The sequence below is a fragment of the Heloderma suspectum genome, chromosome 17, assembly GCF_057233095.1.
Source record: "Heloderma suspectum isolate Gila_16-S chromosome 17, 16-S_ref, whole genome shotgun sequence".
NCBI classification, from domain to species: domain Eukaryota; kingdom Metazoa; phylum Chordata; class Lepidosauria; order Squamata; family Helodermatidae; genus Heloderma; species Heloderma suspectum.
The window spans coordinates 6,532,293-6,553,604 of NC_139474.1; the positions used below are offsets into that span (position 1 = coordinate 6,532,293).

General features: G+C 49.5%; 1 protein-coding gene across 1 annotated transcript; it reads right to left on the reverse strand.

Moving 5' to 3' along the window:
- Nucleotides 1–217: 217 nt before the first annotated feature.
- On the reverse strand, nucleotides 218–7,410 carry CFL1 (cofilin 1). Its single transcript, XM_084824026.1, has 4 exons — nucleotides 7,262–7,410; nucleotides 4,533–4,840; nucleotides 2,882–2,958; nucleotides 218–1,211 (listed from the first exon to the last, which is right to left on the reverse strand). Exons 1-4 carry the CDS (start codon nucleotides 7,262–7,264, stop codon nucleotides 1,099–1,101), a joined length of 501 nt encoding a protein of 166 aa, XP_084680152.1. The 5' UTR covers nucleotides 7,265–7,410; the 3' UTR covers nucleotides 218–1,098.
- Between the last annotated feature and the right edge of the window lie 13,902 nt (nucleotides 7,411–21,312).

The window sequence follows — 21,312 nt, forward strand, 5'->3', positions numbered from 1 at the left end:
ATTTTAAATAATGGACGTTTCTAGCCCTTATAATGCAGAAATGGGCTGGAAAGCCTGTGGGCAGTACCTAGCAGTTCTCTGAAGCAGAGCTGTGGCTGAATATTTTTCAGTAGTGGCAGGGAGAACAGAAGGCACGTGCATACAGCTCAGTGCCCCTATCTCCCCCCTACACACACACACACTCTCTCACTCACTCTAGTAGAAGCAGGACTTCACTAAAGCAAAAACGTCCAGATTTAATGGACCAGCAACATTTGAGCCAGTTGAACAGTTTGCTTTTCTTGGCCCAGAACCAGGAATAATTTAGCACCTAGTCCACAAAGCCCCACGCTTAAGCCCAAAGCTCAGGTGAGAAAGCAGCAACACAGAAGAGGCAGCATTAATTTTTTTTTTTATTGAAGGTCACTGGTGCTGCTTCCATTATTCTGTTAATTCCACCCCCAACATTGAGATGGGTGCAACTTTCTCCACAATATCTCATTTATACACAGTACTACAGACAAGCACAAAGCCACTATGGCAGTAAGAAGGGGAGTGGGTCGTTGGGGGGGGGGGCTGGGGCTGGGAACGCAGCTGCCATTCCGCACTGTTTTCCAAAACACACATACAGAGACCAATAAAAAAAAATTTACACACTGGGAAAGATAGACTAATTCTGGAATGAGGGGCCCTGAATACCCCTGCCTTTAGATTCCATGCCCCCCCCCCCCCCCAGCAACCCTTGTCCAGGAGCGGAGTCCTGCTTGAGAGTGGTCCCAAAGCTGGAATGGAGGATGCTGGTGGTCCCCACAGGGTGCAGGAGGCAGCCAAGAAGTGGGGCCCCCCAAGGAATGTCACCTTAATGGCTGGGCTTGGAAGAGGGAGGGGGAGGAGGAGTTGTAGCTGGTTTGGCAAGTTTCAACAGCAGCTGCACAGCTGGGGGCAGCCGCTTTTTACAGGAGGGGAGCACGGGAGGGGTAAAAAGGTGAGAAGGCAGAAAACTGGAACGTAACTAAGGAGAACCCACCCCACATCCCGCCCACCAAACCCCAGACGGTAGCACAGGGCCATTAACATGGAAGCTCCGGAGACGCTGGCACGACAAGGGAGGGGAAGGGCTCACAAGGGCTTGCCCTCCAAGCTGATAACGGCACTGCCGCCCAATTTCTCCGCCAGGGTACAGCGGTCCTTCACTTCCTCGTAGCAGTTTGCTTGCACCTCGTGCTTGATCCCTGCAAAGGAAGAGGATGGTGGTGAGTGGAGGCGCTGGCCTGCTGTCACCAAGGCCAGCTGCCCGCACAGGCAATGGGAACACCCCAGCCCTCTCCAAGCAGGAGACAGGAGCAAGACTGGCTTTCCCCCAAACGCTCTTAGTCAGCAGAGAACGAAGAACTGTAATGCCACGTGCGGTGGAGGAGCAACTCTCCCTGCAGAACAGGTGACCTGTCCCTTTAACTTCCCCTACAATCTTCAGTGGGTGGGCAACATCTGGTCCACCAAGCCACTGCCTCTGCTAGCCATGGAAAGTTGCAGCAAGGCTGGGTCACATTGTCTTACAGCCAGACAGGAGACGCTGCCCCAACACCACCTCAGCTCCCAAGCAGCAGACAGGAGGGCAGGGCGTCAGCCCCCAATGCTCATAGTCACAGCACCCAAAGCCATTCCACCGGCTTTTGGGTGCCCAGAGCAAGGCGCAAATTGGGGGCAGCAACAAGTCGGTGTCAGAAGAAACGGACCAAAGGGGCAAGACGCAGAGCAACAGAGATCGTGCCGGTCAGTGGCTGGTGGAGCTGGACACAGAAGCAGTCTTAGCACCTTGTTTTCAGGCTGCAGCCATGAAGTGGAAGAGGAGGGAGGGATCATGCTTTAGCCCCATCGAAAGACAATGAGACAAGCTGATTGTGACTAACAAGTCCTGCTGACTTCAATGGGACTAAAACTGAACTTAAGTCTGGAGCCAGGCCAAATCTTATTTCACTGTCTGGTTGTAGCTGCCTTAGAACATCTCAAAGATATACAGGACAAGACCCAGAGTAAGGAAGTTACCGTTCCATGCACCTTTCCCCAACCTGGTGCCCTCCAGGTATTTTGGACTACAACTCCCAGCAAGGCTGGCTGGGGCAAGCTGGGAGTTGTAGTCCAACATCCCTGGAGGGCACCAGGTTGAGGAAGGCCTAATCTCATCAGAATCAATGTGGCTTTTTGAAGGCCAGATTAATGTGTCCCATTGATCTCAATTTACTTATTTTCTGTCCTTTTAATCCACCCAATAAAGCAAAGTTTTCTGGGCAGTGTAGCTCAAAAACCTAAAATACAAACATTGAAACAAAAATAAAAACAGGGCAGAAGCCAGCAGAAAAATGGGACCAAAGTGTGACTCACTTACTCCAAATCCAACCCATAGTATTTTTGACACATGCTCCCAAGTGCCTCTCAAGACAACCCAACCATCTCCCCCAATGATCAGTGTCCTGCTCATTTCGAGCACCTCCCTTTTGGGGGCGTTCACTGCGGACAGAAAGAAGGCAACCCATGCGGCAGTGGCAGGGCTTCTCACTTGCTCCTCTCCGCCTCAGTTTCTACAACTCCAAGATAACAGATGTCAAAAGGCTAGGATAGGGCCGAGCATTTTGCGCAGCTAAATGCTACACAGATGATAATTAGTTAAGGCACCACACCGCGCCTTCTGCATTGCTAACTAAGCAGAGGGCTGATCCTCTAACAAGGTGCTGGAGATCCGGCCTGCCAGTCCCAGATACATAACCAGGCTGTAGCTAGTCAGCGCTTGGGCATTACCACGTGCGCCTAGGGCAAGCCTCAGGAGCAAGACACGGGCCGGCCAAGTGGAAGAGTCCCAGCACCAAGCCCCAGGTGTACAAGCTGCACCCCTGCCAGCTCTCACCTGTAAGTTTCTTCTTGATGGCATCCTTCGAACTGGCATAGATCATCTTGCTCTTCAGTGGGGCACACTCAGGCGCCCTGCAGGGAGAGACAACAGCAAGCTCAGCATGGGAGCCGAGCTAAACCCGTCCCAGGGAAGAGCAGGAATGTGCTCCTTCGCCAGGCTCAGTGGGATGAAGAAAGATGGGCGGAGCGCAAAGAGCAGACAGGGAACCGTGGCAGCAGCGAGGCAGGTGCCCTGGGCTGTTGCAGTTGGGCTTGCCTGTCCTGGTGCCTTCCAGACATGGACTGCAACTCCCACAATTCTGGCTGAGAATTATAGGCGCTGCAATCCAACTCATTTGGAAGGTGCCAGGGTGGGCAAGGCTGCAGTATGTTATCCACCTGCCGAAAGGAGCAACTACCTCTAAGCAAAGCACTTGCAGACCTTTCGCCCTTTGACAGGCTAGAGGATAGATATCATGTGTAGACCTCAAAACAGGAATTCCAATGGGACGAGAACTACAAGCCCAGTGGTCATTTCCCTGCACATGGGACACAGACCTGTGTTGTAGCTCAGCGGCAGAGTGCATACTTTGCATGCGGAAGGCCACAGGTTCGATTCCCAGGTAGGGCTAGGAAAGAACCCTGCCTGACGCCCTGGAGGGCTGCTGCTGCCAGTCAGCGTTGAACAATACTGGGCTAGATGGACCGACGGTCTGACTCAGTGTAAGGAAGCTTCTGATCTTCCCATGACCACCCTTCCCCATCGTTCCAGGGTTGTCCACATTTCCCAATTACCTAGGATATACAAATTGTCCAGTCATTCTCACAACATCACAATACTGGTACAAAGGCATTTTTATTTCCCCCAACCAGGGGTGGGGAGGAGGGAGGGATGCACATGAATAGTATAGATTTACCAATTCTTCCCCTAAGGGTGCCTTAACTCCACAGGGTAGTGGTGGCAGGAAAGATAATTTGCCTCATTTAGGATTAAAAACATACAAGAGCCATTAAAACTGAAATACATTGTGCTAGGTTCAAGGCAATGGGATATCCCACCCTACCCTAAGACTCCCATGCAGGTCAAAGAACCTTCTTCCCCAATATCAGCTGTTAAAAGAGAACCAAGATGATAGAACACCTCTGTTCTGCTGGAGACCCATGAAAAGCCCATAGTCCTCCCCCATGCCCCCCGTGACATGCTACCTAAATTCGAGGGGCTTGTCCTCAATCCTTTCTGAACCAGGGACAACCCTTTGTTCAACAGGAAGCAAGCTGTCTTGTGAGACTGGAGGCAAGGCTGGACACTGGCTGGGGGCCGGAGCAGATGGCACAGTGGCTCTAGTTTCCTGTTCAGGCTTTTTATCACCAAGGAGAGAGGGCTCCAAACAGAGAGGGTCTATTTTGAGACCTCACTCCTTGGTGACAAAAAAAAAGGAGATTTAAAAACCTCAAAATAAAACAGATCTCCAAATAAAAAGCCTCAAAATAGGAAGGGTGCCAAATAGACCAGAATCTCAATTCGGCTCACATTTGCTTGTAAGTGTTATGCTGGTTACAGCCAGGAGTGTCTAAGGAACTACTCTTTCATGCTTCAGCAAGTACCAAGCAGGGCTGAATGAGGGGCGGTCTGGCAGCAGTCCTAGGGTGGTTTTGTGGGGCCTCACCAGAAGATGAAGACAAGGTCCTCCTTTTTGCTCTCCTTGGTCTCGTAGGTGGCGTCGTAGAGGGCATAGCGGCAGTCACGGTCAGGCAGCATCTTGACGAAGTGCAGGTAGGGGTCATCGATGGTGTCTCCCACGTCTCCCACCAGAATCTCCTTCCCCTCCTCCAGGATAATGTTCTTCTTGTCTTCACTCAGACAGAACAGCACAGCCTTCTTGCGCTTCTTCACTTCCTCTGGGGTGGAAGCTTTGCGCACCTTCATGTCATTGAAGACCTTGATAACTCCATCGGAGACAGCTACGCCAGATGCCTGCCAGGGCGGGGGAGGAAGGAGGGGGAAAGGAGTCAGCACTGGCCACACTGGAGCCTCCACACGGCACGGAGAAAGGCAGAGATAACTTTCCGTCCTGTCTCATGATGCTAGAACTCAGGGTTAGCCAATGAAGCCGAGTGGTGGGCAATTTACAGAACTGTCTGCCACAGATCATGGTGACAGCCAGTGGCTTAGATGGCTTCTAAACGGGATGAGACAAATTCCTGGAAAAATCTGACAGTGGCTATATATTACCTCCCATGTTTCACAGGCCTAAGTATCAGTTGCTGGGAAACAGAAGCAGGAGAGGGCTCTTGCCCTCATGCCCTGCTCATGGGCTTCCCAGAAACATCTGACTGGCCACTGCGGGAAACAGGACAACAGTGTAAATGGGACTCTGGTCTGACCCAGCAGTGCTCTTTGTTTTCCCACGCTAACAGAGCTCAGAAACAGGGATCCATAAGTTCACTCGCTACAGCAAAAATCCCTCCCCACTCCGGCAAGCAGGGGCCCTTGCTAGACCCACAGGCAGAAGTATTCTAGAAACACAGCACAACATAGACAAACCCTGCTGTCTTCCTGATTTTGGAACTGGGGGAGCAAGGGATCATCTTTGGCCTTGTGCTGTGGAGACACTTGAAGCACTTCAAAGCTCCGTGTGACAGAGATACCACTCCACTCCCCAGTTAGGAGAAGGGCAGGTTCATGGCAACCAAAGTTTGGGCCGGCTAACAGGGCCAGCCAAGGTTGGCAGGGCCCTGCTCAGAAAGCCTCAAGCAGCCAAGGATGAGATGCCAGTGCCCAAGACCAAATGCCTTTCCCCATCCTACTCCATGCCAGTTCTGTGGAGAACTGGACTCCAGCATTTTATCTCATCATCTGACCTAGCTCTTGCAAAAAGTTTACAAGTACTACTTCAAAAGGCTAGACAAACTCCATGTGCAGAACAGAGAGGATGCCCCCAATTAACCTTTAAGCGGAGTCAGAGGTTCCATCCCACAAGAAGAGCATAGAAAGAACCAGGGCTGAAGTTCCATTGCTCTAGGCAGGATCTGGGAGTGGCAGGTTTGGGCAAAATACCTCTCAGAAACTGGGATACAAACCAGCTAGGGAGTGCCTAGGCAATCAGGGTCTCCTTGATTCCATGCCTGCCCACAGGAGCAGAGACTCCTGCAGTCCAGTACAAACTGTCTGGGGTGGAGAAAAAGAACAGCATGGGAGAGCAGGTGCCCAGAGCCACCAGCTTGGAAGGAGGTGCTTGGATGCCGGATGCCTGCTGCCAGCGCCAGAAAAGGAAGTAGAGTTGTGCCGCATGGGGCGGGGAGTGGGGGAAGAAGGTTAAGTGGCAGCAACCAGGATATGTGTGCGCAATGGCGGCGGCGGGATATCTATTGTCAGTATCCTAAGTTGGGAGAGAGCACAAAAGGCAGAGCTTCATCACTGGGGAGCAGTCCAGCTGGTTTACCTTTGCTGGGGGAGATGGGGAGAGGCACTGCTGGATTCAGCAGCCAGCAGCAAAGGGAAAATGGGGCTTATCTGGGGAGAGAGGGGGAGTGAAGCGATGGAGAGGAGGTCTGAAAGCCCAGCTATAAACCAGCTGGGCTGGTACCCACAGCACAGGAAGGCATCTTTTGGCAGGCTGGTAGTTAGGAGGAGGAGGAAAAAAGGCAGCAGGAAAGATGCAAACCAGAACACTGAACGAGGTTTGCATTTTAGAAAAGAGATGGAGGAACCATTTCAAGAGCCAAGGTGCCCAAAAACAATCTTTGGAGAGCGGCATGCATGGCTCTGCGCCCAGGTCTCCTGTGGATGGTGCTGCTGCTGCAATCCCCTGGCCACATGACAGCCCCCCCGAATCCTGAACCGCCCCATCCCCATGTGAGGGCACACAATGGGCTCCTCTGTATCCCTCTCCCCCACCACTCGGATGGGGGAAGGGTCATAAAGAGAAAGGATAATGCATGGTGCATGGGGTGGGGTGGGGGCGCAAGCCAGGACTCCTGGGTTCCCTCCCTAGTTCTAAAGGGAGCAAGGAGACACAATGCAATTTGGAAGGGGGGGAAGCCCCCCCCAGGCCTCCTGGGCTCTATTCCACCCCTACAAAAAAAAAGAAGAGTAGAAGGAAGGCAGGCTGTGGGGAAAGCTTCGCATAACGAAGCAGAGGGGCCATCTAAGGCGGAGGGGGAGGAAGAAAAAAGCCCCCCCCCGCAGCCTTGTGTCCACCAACACTGGAGTGGGGGGGGGGAGAAGCAGCAGCAGGTAACGACGGCGAGGGGGCTGCAAAGGCGCCTTCTCTGCCCCCCTCCCCAAGCGGGCGGGGAAGGGGCCCCCAGGAGCCCCACACAAAATGGCGGCCAGGAGACAAGATGGCGGCCAGGCAGACGGGGGGCGCGGGGAGGGGGCGCTCCCGGGCCTTACCATGGCTCTGCGGGCTAGGAGAGCGAGGAGAAGGAGACGGCGGCGGCGCTGGGACGGCTCTCGGCTCGGCGGCGGCTGCTTCCTCCTCCTCCGCGGCGGCGCCTCGACTCGGTCTGCGCGTCCAGCGAAGCCCAAAGGGAACTGCGGCCCCGCCCCGGCTCAGCGCTTCCGCTTTAAGGCGCCGCCCGAGGAGGAGCCACTTCCGGCCCGGCGGCGCGGAGCACCACGGGAAAGCGAGTCCCGCGCCTTCTCCTCCCCAGGCATAAGCCCTCGTCTTTCCACAGGGCTCCCCGCCCAGGGCATCCTGGGAAATGTATTCCTCCCTGTCACTGCTCTGGGGCGGTTGGTTGTCATGGAGACAGAGCGGGGTGTGTGTGAAAGTCCGTTTATGGATCGATGTTGCGTTATGTTGTATTTATTATCAACCCCAAACGGTGCACGCGCAAGAGTCTACATAACCATATCTGTTTCATCGTCGAGAAAATAGAAACGCTTTTGTCACACGTTGTACCCTCTCGAAAGGGATTGTGGGACTTTCCCCCCCTCCTCCCAGGGATACATGGGCAATGTAGTTCGAGCGGGCTAATGGGCGTGTGGGGGAAGGTGTTTGGGGGATTTAGTGGAATCCGTGAGGGGAAAGATGTTCGTCGGGACTTATTTCTGAGGCAAAACTTCTCCTCAAGAACGTGTAAATCCAAATCCCAGCCTCAGCGTTCAAGGAACGTGTGGCCAGCGTGCCTCTGAGCATGTGCAGAGAGCATTTACTCTCCTCCTCCCTCACCCGACTCTGAAGTAACCATGCCTGGTCTTCATGTATTGCGGATCAGAGAGCTCTCTTAAGCATGGATTCTAGGCCAGATGCGGGCAGAAAATAGATCTCCAGATGTTTTGCACTTCAACTCCCAGAAGCCCCTGCCAGTATGGCCAATGGTCAGGAATGCTGGGAGCTGAAGTCCAAAACATCTGGAGATCTACTTTCAGCCCATCCCATGTTCTAGGCAGTCTTTGGCTACAATCCCATTTCGGGAAAGGGAATGCAAAACATTGTTTTGTATATCCTTCACACTTTTCAATTTAATTTTATTTATTTCAGAACCTTTTAACCCTGCTATTACGCAACAATTCGGCGGAGCTGATTCCAATATAAAAATGCACCATATAGTGGGAATAAAAACCCAGCATGAAACAGGAAAATGGGAGAGCAGAGTCAGACGTGATGATCAAAGACAACACTTCTTGCTATTTGGGAAGAGTACCTCTGAGTTTGTGCAAAGTGCCTTCCCGCCCCCCGCCCCCCAGGAGATCCAAGTTTTCAAAAGGACCTAAAGGTAAAGTACCACTGAGAATATACAGTATGCGTTTCCTTTTGTGAAGAGAATCATATTCCTTTTTTTAAAAGTGATGCTACAGCCACAGTGCCTCTGAGAATGTGCAGCGTGCTTCCTGCTCTGAAAGAAGATGGCCACAAAAAAATCTGAAAGATAACTAGCAACAAGATGAAATGTGCAAGATTTTCCGTCGACCAACATCCCCTCCTCTGCTCTGGCCACTTGCTGGGGCGCTGAACAACCCAATTTGCTTGGCAACCCAATCCTGCAATGTTCGGGGCAGGAGGAAAAGGGTACCATCCTTGTCCAACTTCTCTTCGTCAGGAAGATATATGAGTTTGCTCTTTTCAGGACAGGCCTGGAACTCCTGTACCTTTCTCAGTGGTGTGCTGGAGAATTTGACAAGTGCTGCTTCTCCCATTGGTTGGAGAGCCAACTCTGTCCCATAATGGATCTAGTTTAGGGTCAGCACCAGGGGTCAGCATTTTGAGGCACCTCTCAAGGCCCACACCTGAAAAGGCCTCCCCCAGTGCTCACCTTCCCCCAAGCCCTCTGCTGCATATGCATTGATTTGATTTGTACCCTGCCTTTCTGCCAAGAAAACAGTGCTCAAGGTGTCTACCAATCCTAGGAGCCGAGCTTTTAAAATAAAACCTTGGTTAAAACCGTAACCAAAGAAATACGGTGATAAGCAACACTAAGAATCAAAACGGCGGCCAACCCAACAAGCCAGCTGACCCGCCAAAGGCCTGCTTGAATTTTAAAAAGGCTTTGCCTGCCGGCAGAAGAACAACACAAAGGAAGCCATCCTAGCCTCCTTCGGCAGGGAGTTCCACAGAATCAATACCCTGGGAGCCTCCACAGAGAAGGCCCTTCTGCTGCTGCTCTTTCTCTTGCCATTGCCAGTCGCTCGCCCAGCCTGTGTGGGTGGCGTATACCTTACCCTAAGAAAGTCACCTCCCTGGCTCAGAACACATCAAACCTTCTCCAAAGGACTTCGGGGCTGCCAGTGATGTAGTGTGTGTGTGTCAATGGGAATTTGGACTCCCACGGTCAAATGTCTTGGCAACAGCAGAACGTGCATAACTCAGCCAGCCTCCCACCACAGCAGAGTTTCTAACCACATGGCTGGGGGGGCGGGGGGGGAAATGAAAGGTTGAGGGAAACACAAAGGGGCACAGTGGTTGTGTGGTTTTATTCTCCCCTCCCTACTTTTTAAAAAATTCCTCATGGCCTGGGAAGAAGAAAAGGGTGGGGGTGGGGGGGGGTGGCAGCAAACGCACTGGAAATTTTACTCTGGAAATCAGAGGCAAGGGGAATTCTTGGGTCCAAAGGATGGTAAGTGAGACAGAGTAGGCACATCGATTATATGCCCATTTTAGGAAGAAGAAAAAAAGGATGGAGAAAAGGGTTCCAGCTTGCCAGCAGGAAAATAGCCCAGCTTAAGGAGGAGGGAGGAGAAGGCATCCAGCTCACCCAGATGTCGTTGGTGTACAGTCTGGTGTACGCGGTTCTGCCAAAGCAGAGAGAGAAGGATGAGACATCCCATAGACCACCTGCTTCCCACTTGCTGGCATATGCACACAGAGGAATGTATTAATATACTCCTGTTTTATGCTGCCCTGTCCTTAGAGCCAAGAAGCAATGGGTTTAATGCATCAGACAGAAAGAGCCTGGCCCTGTAGGAACATAGGAAATTGCCTTAGTCTGGTTTAAGGTTCTAGTCCATATTGCCTACTCCCTGACAGTGCCTCCTCAAGGTCATGGGGCAGATGAAGATCTTCATTTTTTATATTTCTATACCGCCCCATTGCCAAAGCTCTCTGGGCTGGTCACAACAATTTAAAACCATTAAGCATACATTATTCAAAGTGCCAAACCATTTACAAAAACACATATAAACAGCGAGCACACTCCCAGACAACATATGTTGTTGTTGTTGTTCAGTCATTAAGTCGTGTCTGACTCTTCGTGACCCCATGGACCATAGCACGCCAGGCCTTCCCGTCCTCCGCTTTCTCCCGGAGCGTGCTCAAGTTCATATTCATTGCATCGGTGATGCTATCTAGCCATCTCATCCTCTGCTGTCCCCTTCTCCTTTTGCCTTCAGTCTTTCCCAGCATCAGGGTCTTTTCCAGGGAGTTTTCTCTTCGCATTAGGTGGCCAAAATATTTGAGCTTCAGCTTCAGGATCTGTCCTTCCCATAAGCACTCAGGGTTGATTTCCTTTAGGATTGACTGACTGGACCTCCTTGCAGTCCAGGGGACTCGTAAGAGTCTTCTCCAGCACCACAGTTCGAAAGCATCGATTCTTCGGCGCTCAGCCTTCCTTATAGTCCAGCTCTCACAGCCATACTTTACTACTGGGAAAACCATAACTTTGATTATATGGACATTTGTCGGCAAGGTGATGTCTCTGCTTCTTACTATGCTGTCTAGGTGTGCCATAGCTTTCCTCCCAAGGAGCAAGCATCTTTTAATTTCATGGCTACAGTCACCGTCTGCGGTGATCTTGGAGCCCAAGAAAGTAAAATCTGTCACTGCTTCCGTTTCTTCCCCTTCTGTATGCCAGGAAGTGATGGGTCCAGATGCCATGACCTTAGTTTTTTTAATGTTGAGTTTCAAACCAGCTTTTGCACTCTCCTCTTTCACCCTCAACAAGAGGCTCTTGAGATCCTCTTCGCTTTCTGCCATTAGGGTGGTATCGTCTGTGTATCTGAGGTTGTTGATAATTCTCCCGGCAATCTTAATTCCGACCTGTGATTCATCCAACCCGGCGTTTCTCATGATGTACTCTGCATATAAGTTAAATAAGCAGGGCGACAATATACAGCCTTGTCATACTCCTTTCCCAATTTTGAACCAATCGGTTGTTCCATGTCCGGTTCTTACTGTTGCTTCTTGACCCTCGTACAGGTTTCTCAGGAGACAGGTAAGGTGGTCTGGTACTCCCATCTCTTTAAGAATTTGCCACAGTTTGTTGTGATCCACACAATCAAAGGGTTTAGCGTAGTCAATGATGCAGAAACAGATGTTTTTCTGGAATTCTCTTGCTTTCTCCATGATCCAGCGAATGTTGGCGATTTGATCTCTAGTTCCTCTGCCTCTTTGAAACCCAGCTTGTACTTCCAGTAGTTCTCGGTTCACATACTGCTGAAGCCTAGCTTGTAGGATTCTGAGCATCACCTTGCTGGCATGTGAAATGAGCGCAATTGTACGGTAGTTTGAACACTCTTTGACGTTGCCCTTCTTTGGAATTGGAATGTAAACTGACCTTTTCCAGTCTTGTGGCCACTGTTGAGTGTTCCAAATTTGTTGGCATATTGAGTGCAGCACTTTAACAGCATCATCTTCTAGGTTTTTAAATAGCTCAGCTGGAATACTGTCATCTCCGCTAGCTTTGTTGTTACTAATGCTTCCTAAGGCCCACTTGACTTTACTCTCTAGGATGTCCGGCTCAAGTTCAGTGACCGCACTATCAGGGCTATCAGGGACATTCAGATCTTTCCTCTATAGTTCTTCTGTGTATTCTTTCCACCTCTTCTTAATCTCATCTGCTTCTGTTAGGTCCCTGCCTTCTTTGTCCTTTATCATGCCCGTCTTTGCACAAAACGTTCCCTTGAGATCTCCGATTTTCTTGAAGAGATCTCTATTTCCCATTCTATTGTTTTCCTCAATTTCTTTGCATTGTTCATTTAAGAAGGCCTTCTTGTCTCTCCTTGCTATTCTCTGGATCTCTGCATTCAGTTGTATATATCTTCCCCTTTCTCCCTTGCTTTTCGCTTCCCTCCTTTCCTCAGCTACTTGTAAAGCCTCATCAGACAGCCACTTTGCTTTCTTGCATTTCTTTTTCTTTGGGACGGATTTCGTTGCTGCCTCCTGAACAATGTTACAGACCTCCGTCCATAGTTCCTCAGGCACTCTGTCTAGCAGGTCTAATCCCTTAAATCTATTCCTCACCTCCACTGTATATTCTTAAGGGATATGATTTAGGTCATACCTGAATGGTTTAGTGGTTTTCCCTACGTTCTTCAATTTAAGCCGAAATTTTGCAAGAAGCAGCTCATGATCTGAGCCACAGTCAGCTGCAGGTCTTGTTTTTACTGACAGTATAGAGCTTCTCCATCTTTGGCTTCAAAGGACATAATCAATCTGATTTCGATATTGACCATCTGGTGATGTCCATGTGTCGAGTCGCCTCTTGCGCTGTCGGAAAAGAGTGTTTGCTATGATCAGTGTGTTCTCTTGACAAAACTCTATTAGCCTTTGTCCTGCTTCATTTTGTACACCAAGGCTATGCCTGCCTGTTATCCCGGTGATTTCTTGACTTCCTGCTTTGGCATTCCAATCCCCTATGATGAAGAGGACATCTTTTTTTGGTGTTAGTTCTAGAAGGTGTTGTAGGTCTTCATAGAACCGATCAACCTCAGCTTCTTGGGCCTCAGTGGTTGGGGCATAGACTTGAATTACTGTGATGTTGAATGGTTTGCCTTGGATTCGTACTGAGTCATTCTGTCGTTTTTGAGATTGTACCGCAGTACTGCTTTTCCCACCGTTTTGTTGACTATGAGTGCTACTCCATACCTTCTAAGGGATCTTTGCCCACAGTGGTAGATATAATGGTCACCTGAATTAAATTCGCCCATGCCTGTCCATTTTAGTTCCCTGATTCCCAACATGTCGATGTTCAATCTTGCCATCTCGTGTTTGACCACCTCCAGCTTGCCTTGATTCATTGATCTTACATTCCAGGTTCCTAAACAATATTGTTCTTTACAGCATCGGACTGTCTTTTCACCACCAGACACATCCACAGCTGAGTGTCCTTTCGGCTTTGGCCCAGCCGCTTCCCTCTTTCTGGCGCTACTTGGAAATACCCTCTGCTCTTCCCCAGTAGTATATTGGACACCTTCCGACCTGAGGGTCTCATCTTCCGGAGTCATCTCTTTTAGCCTTGTGATACGTTCCATGGGGTTTTCTTGGCAGGAATACTGGAGTGGGTTGCCATTTCCTTCTCCAGCGGACCACATTTTGTCAGAACTCTCCGCCATGACCTGTCCGTCTTGGGTGGCCCTGCACAGCATAGCTTATGGCTTCACTGAGTTACGCAAGCCCCTTCGCCACAACAAGGCAGTGATCCATGAAGGGGAGACAACATATATCTACAAACAATTTTTAAACAATCAATCAAAGACAACCCAAAATGTGATTAAAAACTCATTATATGCTGTCAAACGCCTGGGAGAAGAGGACAGTTCTAACCCAGCGGCAAAAAGATAACAATGTTGAGGATAACAAAGGGGATTCTTGTGCGTGCTGTTCCCCTGCCAATGCATCCCCTTGTTATCTCCGATCACAGATTGGAGATAACAAGGCCGTTGGGAGAAGACCCACGTGCGGCGAAGCCAATTCCCGGTGAATGCACAAGGAGAACAATCTTGCCAACAGACCCACCAGGGACCAAATGACATCAGGGGGTCTATGGAGGGCTTGGTGGGGGTTCATCCAGCCCCCACCGCATTCTGGTTGCCTGCCTGACTGAAAAAAAATGGAAGAGCAACATGTTAGTGAAGTACATGCTCAGCCCAGGAATTTGTGTTCAAAACCAGCACTAAGCTTTCAGTTTTTTCACATTAAAAAAAGAACAACATTCCTGATTTTCCCCCCTAAGTTTTCTTTTGATTCAGCACCCTACATTTTTGCAGGGAAGGAGACCCGGTTTGTTGTCACTATTGCTACACTGTTAAGAGTCAGAAAAACCCTGCTCTTACTGCAAATCACACAGGGATGGATCCGTTCGTTCCGATCTACTTCCAGCCCCAACCTGGAAATCTTTAAAAGGTTCAGAAATCTTTGGGGTGAGGAGGGTCTGCTGTTTGCAAATTGAACTCGAGGGAGATATGGGAAGGGCTTCATCCCTTGGGGAAAAAAAAGAAAAGGATGGTGCCACCTGGATGTCATGATGGCCTATTTCCTCTCAGCCTCAATAATGGCAACCACCTTACAGGCCAAACAACAAAAAGATGGGACCACCCCTCTGGAAAATGCTACCTCGCAGGGTCGGGGCATCGGGAAGGATACCCGGGATAAATGTCTGTGAAATGCTCGGAAGAGTACAAAAATAACAAGAGGTGTTATTATTAGAACAATGGGATCCCAGTTCTCTGCCCTGGAAACCCTGTTCATTTTAAGTATGCTGGGACAAGCTGTGCTCGTTTAATGGGGTGGCGAAATGCAGATGCTGGGTGGTACTTTGTCATCTTTTTATAACTTTCCACACAAAACAGTGAGGGATGGAAGGTGGTGGCAGGGCTGGCAGAGAAACCCCTGTAAACTAAAAGCGAAATTTCCACCATCTTTCCACACTACACGGCTTTTTTGGGTGCCTGCATCTCACTATGTTCCATCCATGCAGAGGGCGTGACATTGGCAAGCGGGCCACATTGTCTCCTCGTGTTTCCTTGCTATTGCCACACCCCTCCGTCTCTCGACATTTTGAAGCAGGTGCTTCTCTCAGCTGCAATTTGGCACTGCTTTTTCTGCGCATGTTTTTTTAAAAATTAAACATGACGTGTGCCTGCAGCCCAGGGCAAATGGATTGCAGGACAAGGGGGTTGCAGCCTTACTTCTGAGTAAACATGGTCACGATGGAGCTGTAAATCCTGCACATAGTGGCAACCTTCACACCACCACCAAGCACGTGGCTGAAGCAAGATATGAACCAGAGACCTCTTGGCTCATGAGCTAGGGTGGCCATGTGCCCTACTTTATAGAGAACAGTCCTCTTTTTGAAGGCATCCTCTGTTTGATGGGCTGTCCAGTCCGAGTCTGGTTTAAAGTCAAAGAGCCCTAAGGAGGGAGAGCACAGCAAGAGCCTTGAGGATGCTGAAACCCAATTCTCACCTGAACAGCAGACTTGAGCAAGAACACAGATTACCTGCTCACACTCTTAAGGACATCAGATGTTTCAGGGCCTTCTCTGTAATGGCCCCACACCTCTAGAATAAGTTACTATCGGGAATTTGCCATGCTCCATCATCGCAGGCTTTTAAGAAGGCCTTGAAAACATATTATTTTACTCCGGCCTTCTGATGAGATCGCTGCTGTTGCTGTATTTATTGCGGGTTTGGTTTGCTGCTTTTATTGTGTTCGTACTGTTTTTATTGTATATTTATCATTCTTAGTATCATATCCTTTTTATGTGTTTTATTGTTGTACGCCACTGTGGGAAGGCTTCTGTCCTGAAACACAGCCAAGAAATATATTAAATAAATAAATAAAAGCAGTGCCCTGCTGGATCAGACCAAAGGTCTATCTTGTCCAGCATTCTGTTCACAGTGGCCGACCAGCTGCCTGTGGGAAGCCCACAAGCTGGACATGAGCGCAACAGCAACCCCTCATCTTCCTCAGTATGATGGTGAAATGCACTATATTCCTAATGAAATGGCCGCAATTCATTCCAAATTTGCACCTATACACATAAATGAGCATATGCACACTTTGTGCAAATGGGTGTCCTCTTTCTTTTTACGGTGATGCATTAAGTGTCCACCCTAAGTTCAACCAGCCTTACTCCCAGGTATGTATATGGATTGCAGCTTGGCACACGTGCGCACACACACCCATGGCTGCGTTTTTCACCAGCGTCCAAACATCAGTTAGTAAGAGACATCAAAAGGAAGAGGCTCATTGAGGAAAATACGCTGCCACACACCCACCGTTGCAGAAACTCTCTTTTGCAAAAGATGCATAAGAGCTCGAGAAACAAAGTTCATTCATATGAGAGAGAAAACGTTGTAGTGACTCTTTTGCAAAAAATGCATGAGAGATCCAGAAACACGCTTGGTTCATATCAGAAAGAGAACGTTCTAGTGACTCTCTTTTGTAAAAAATGCAGAAGAGTTCCAGAAAGACAGTTGGTTTATGAGAACGTTCTAGTGACTTTCTTTTGCAAAAAATGCAGAAGAGATCCGGAAAGACAGTTGGTTTATATGAGAGAGAACGTTTTAGCGTCTTTCTCTTTTGTAAAAAATAAATAAATGCGTAAACGATCCAGAAAAATAGCCGATTTTGCAAAAAAAAAAAAATGCATTAGAGCTCGAGACAGGCAGCGGCTTCTTCAGAGAGAAAAAGCGTCGTAGCACCTCTCTTTCTCTCCCTTTTGCTTGCACAAATGCGCAAGCGGTCCCGGTCTGTTGCCTCATCAGACGGAGACCACGTTGCAGCAACTCGCTTTCTCTCTTGCTTGCAACCCCTGGGCAGGCTTGCGCAGCTGGGGGAGGGGAAGGAGAGGGAGCAAGAGAGCGAGCAGACGCGGGCTCCGCTTATTCCCGCAGGCAGCCTGCGCGCTTGCAAGATGCACGAGGAGAAACAAAGGCGGCCTGTGCAGCGGCGGCTCAGACGAGCACGCGCCCCTCCTGCCCCGCCTCTCCCTTGCTGCGGCGCGCGCGCGCGCTGCCCCCACCGCCGCCCCTCCCGCCCCCCTTCTTCGCCTTCCGCGGCGCTCTCGCTGCTTCCAAATAAGGCGTCGAGCGAGCCGAACCCGCACGCGCCTCCCTCCCCACGACCCGACTTGCCCTTATTAGGGCATTCTGCAGCGGCGGCGGCGGCGCAGCGCCTAGCGCGCGGGCGCCCCGCGGCGGCCGCGGCGGGGCACTGCAGCGCTTGCTTGGCCGATCCGGGGCCGGGAGAGAAAGCGAGGCAGAGCCAGTGGAGGCTGGTGGCTCCGATTTCGGCGGGGCGATGCGTCCGTTCTGGGCGTCAGTTAGAAGCGGCCAGGGCTCTGAAGGAGCTCTCCCAGATGCTGAAACCATGGTGGGGATAGCGTTCAGCACTTTGGATAGCTCCTCTAGAGTGCTGCCTGGTTCTGGTTGAAAGCCAGAATGGATGTACAGCCCCACCAAAATCGAAGTCACCTGCCTGCCCTGGACAGAGTTTGAGACAAGTTAGAGCCAGATAGATAGACAGATATGGCTCTAAGTTATATCAAACTCTCCCTAGCTGCACCAGACATTACCTTCATCTATCTATCTATCTATCTATCTATCTCCTGGAGATTTCCACCTGTGTGTGTATGTGTGTGTGTGTAAGAGAGAGAGAGAGAAAAAGAGAGAGACCTTCATAACAACAAAAAATCCCAACTGGGAGTTGTGACAATCCATTCATTGCTTGCCCATCTTCTCTACTCTTGTTTTTCCACTGATGTAAGATGAACAGGGAGATTGCCCGCCAGGCTCTGCTAATTGCTACCACCCCCTTTATTTATTTATTTATTTATTACATTTGTAATAAATGTATTCTTTCATTCTAATAAATGCATAAAAATGCTTTACCTTGTATTCCACTATTAACATTTGTATTCCACCTTACCTTGGATTCCACTATTGCTTTGTGTTCCACTATTACTTTTGTATTCCACTTTATCTTTGTATTCCACTATTACCTTGTGTTCCACTATTACCTTTGTATTCCACCTTACCTTGTATGCCACTATTACATTTGTATTCCACTATTACATTCATATTCCACCTCACCTTTGTATTCCACTATTACATCATATTCCACCTTTTCCTCCAAGGGAAGGAGAAGTGTGGTGACTCAGTGATACAGTACCTACTTTGCAAGCAGAAGCTCCCAGTTTCGATCACCAGCACCGCCAGTTACAGCTGGGAAAGATTCCCCTTCTGAAACCCTGGAGAGCTGCTGGTAGTGAGCAGACTGAGCTGGATGGACCCAGTGATCTGACTCAGTAGATTCCAGTGCTCCCACTCCAACCAGCCCTTCATTCAGAACCATGTGGACTGGAATCTTACTTTATTTTTAAGGGAAGGATTGTAGCTCAGTTGTAGGGCACCTGCTTTGAGTGTTGAAGGCCCCAGATTCAACCCCTGGTATCTCCAGGTAAGGCTGGGGAAAACACAAGCAAGCTGCTGCCAGTCAATGCAGGCCTGGGGTTTCCAACATGGTGCCCGTGGGCATCAATGTGCCCATAGGGACCCCTCTGTTGGCACCTGCCAAGCTTCCTGTCCCGCCTGATTTTAATTTTATTTCTTAAGATGTTATCTATTATTATTTTACCTGGGAGGCTGGCATGCTGCAAAGCAAGGGGCCTCCCTCCAGCACCATCTTTATTTGGTTTCCAAAGTGTGGTTTCCTGTTTGGGAACTCAGAGCCCACCTCTGCCTTGGACTTAAAATCTTGGGCAGTGGCAGCTGGTGCACATGCGGGCTGGGGAGGCGAAGGGCAGGGCGGGTCCTCAATATTCAACTGAGATAGTCGGAGGAGGGCAGGGGAAGGTCATGGATGGAAATCGGCAGCTGCAGGCCATGCATTGGAGCAAATGTCCCTGGTTGTGGGGGGATTTCTCTGCCACAAGTGGGTGGGGGCGAGGCAGAGAGTTGCCGCCCCATTCTCCCCAAAGAGAGAGCCGCCTCTGTTCTTCGGCAAGTTCCTTTTCATTTAGTCTTACCAGTTTGCACAACTAATGGTGAGGGATGAAGAGACCTGTCGGCCAAAACGTGCTCTGGAGGGCCACAAGGTACCCACCCTTATCCTACACACTATGACTATTGGGCCATGACAGGGTTTCAGACTTCACAGAGGGCTCCTTCACACGGGGCTTTTTATCCTGCGACTGAGATTGGTTACTCATGGAAGTTTATGGGTCCTTTAACAACGTCGTCACCCTGCAAGGGCCTCTCCCGTGTTTTCCGACCATTTCCACAGCTTTGACACAGAAAATAATGAGCTAATAAAAAGAAATGCAATTTGAATTTGTCCGTGTAAAGAGGGAGTTGCGCTGTAACAGCAGCACCATCTGACGGCTGTATAATGAAACATACAGAACTTGCAGATAAAGGCAATCCCCAGGGGAAAAAGAGGAAGTGCGTGTGAAGGAGCCGAGCTTAATCCCGCAAAGAATCCAGAGGCAGTTGTGGGATAAAAAGCCTGGTGTGGAGAAACCCGATCTCTCTCAATACATTGCACTTCCAGGCCATTCTGCTGTTTTCCCGCTAACCCCTGGGAATGGAACCCCGGCATGTCACAGTGATGCCACCGGGGTAGGACTTTGGGGCAGAGGTCTGGGGACCACACAGCAGAATGAGGAGGGTCTCCAAGGAAACAGGGCTGGCTTACCACATTTTGAAGTAAGTGTAGTACCACCTAAAAAGCTCCACAGAGGATGCAGCAGGGTTAACTTACCACACTGAAAACCCAATCCTATGCATGATTAGACAGAAACAAATCCTACAACTCCCAGCATTCCCCAGCTGGCCATGATGGCTGGGGAATGCTGGGAATTGTAGGGCTTTTTCTACTGTAGAACTTCTTATTGTAGGACTTTTTTTACTGTCTAAAGGTGCATAGCATTGTGCCCTAATTCTCTCTTTGCCCTAAATTAAGCATGCGGTTAAGGAGCTGCAACCCTTTGTGGGTTCTGGTCCTGGTGACACACATGACTTTTTGTTCACTATTGCTGGGGGCAAAAGGCAGTGCCTAGTTGTTAAAATTAGTCACACAGAAGTTCAAACCTAGTTTCCCCAGGTTGGGAGACCCATTTTTTTTTTAATTTCTAAAAGTGCCTCTGAGCACGTGCAGGGTTGGATCCTAAGTCCAGTCGCGCAAGCCTGTTAAATGACTTAAGGATGCAATCCTATGCATTTTCCTGCCTAAGCATGCACCCTGACTACGCTAATCTTTCACTTTTGGTGTCTCGTTGTTGATTACGACATGGGGCTCCTCAAAGACGTCGATCGTTTCCTTCTTCCCGAGTAAAATTAAATATTTGATCTGCACAAATATTGCAGACACACCCATGTGCACTTCCCACTCCTCTGTAACATCTCTGGCCAATTCTGCAGCCCTCTTGCATCAATCGTTTTTAGACTGCTATTCTCATTTCCAAAACCTCTCCCAGGATTGCCAACTTTTGTCTGTTTTTTCCCTCTGGCAAGGCACCTCTGCCACTAGCCAGTATGTGATAAGCGGACATTCAGCTAAAGGAAACATTTGCCACCACCCTGTAAGTGCCATAGTACCAGAAACTTGTTTTGCCCGTTGAATTTCTGCTTGCCAGGCAGCTGTGAAAAGGGGGAGATTCCAGCCTGAAATAAAATTGATGGCTGCTAAGAATGCTTCATGAACCTCCTGAACCTGTCTTGGGTTCCCATGGGTTTTGCTCCTTGGTAACACCACCAATATGAACCTCAAATAGGCTCATAACGACTTATTCATCTCTAATATTGTTTCATGATTGATTGATTAACCTGATTATTAATAAACAAGCAGTGTAAATTCTGCAAAAGAAACAAGAGGCATGGTTCAGTGAGAATCTTGTCCGTTTTGCCTAATTGTGCTGATTTTCCAAGTTGCTGGATACTTTGGAAAATGAGCTCAGAGCCCGCTTCATACATACTGACCTGGTTCACACAACACGACAAGCCAGAGTACAAGTTCACTATGGGCTGAACCGTGGGTTTGTGTTGAATCATGGGTTGTTGCGAGGTGTGAACCCAGTGGCACTAACAAACCATGGTTTGCTAACCACGAACAACCCACACTCCAACAGCCCAATAACAAACCATGGTTTGTTAACATGGCTGGGTTCACACAACAACCCATGATTCAATGACAACCCATACTCTGGCTTGCTGTGTTGTGTGAACCCAGTCTCTCTATTCTTCTCCATTCTGGTGCCCTCCAGATGTTTTAGACAACTCCCATC

Bases quoted from the DNA above. Each gene is read 5' to 3' on its own strand.
- CFL1 (XM_084824026.1), bottom strand. The intron at 2,959-4,532 runs GTGAGGCCCCAC...CTCTCCCTGCAG, and splicing joins GACCTTGTCTTCATCTTCTG to GGCGCCTGAGTGTGCCCCAC. The intron at 1,212-2,881 runs GTGAGAGCTGGC...CTTCCTTTGCAG, and splicing joins CATCAAGAAGAAACTTACAG to GGATCAAGCACGAGGTGCAA.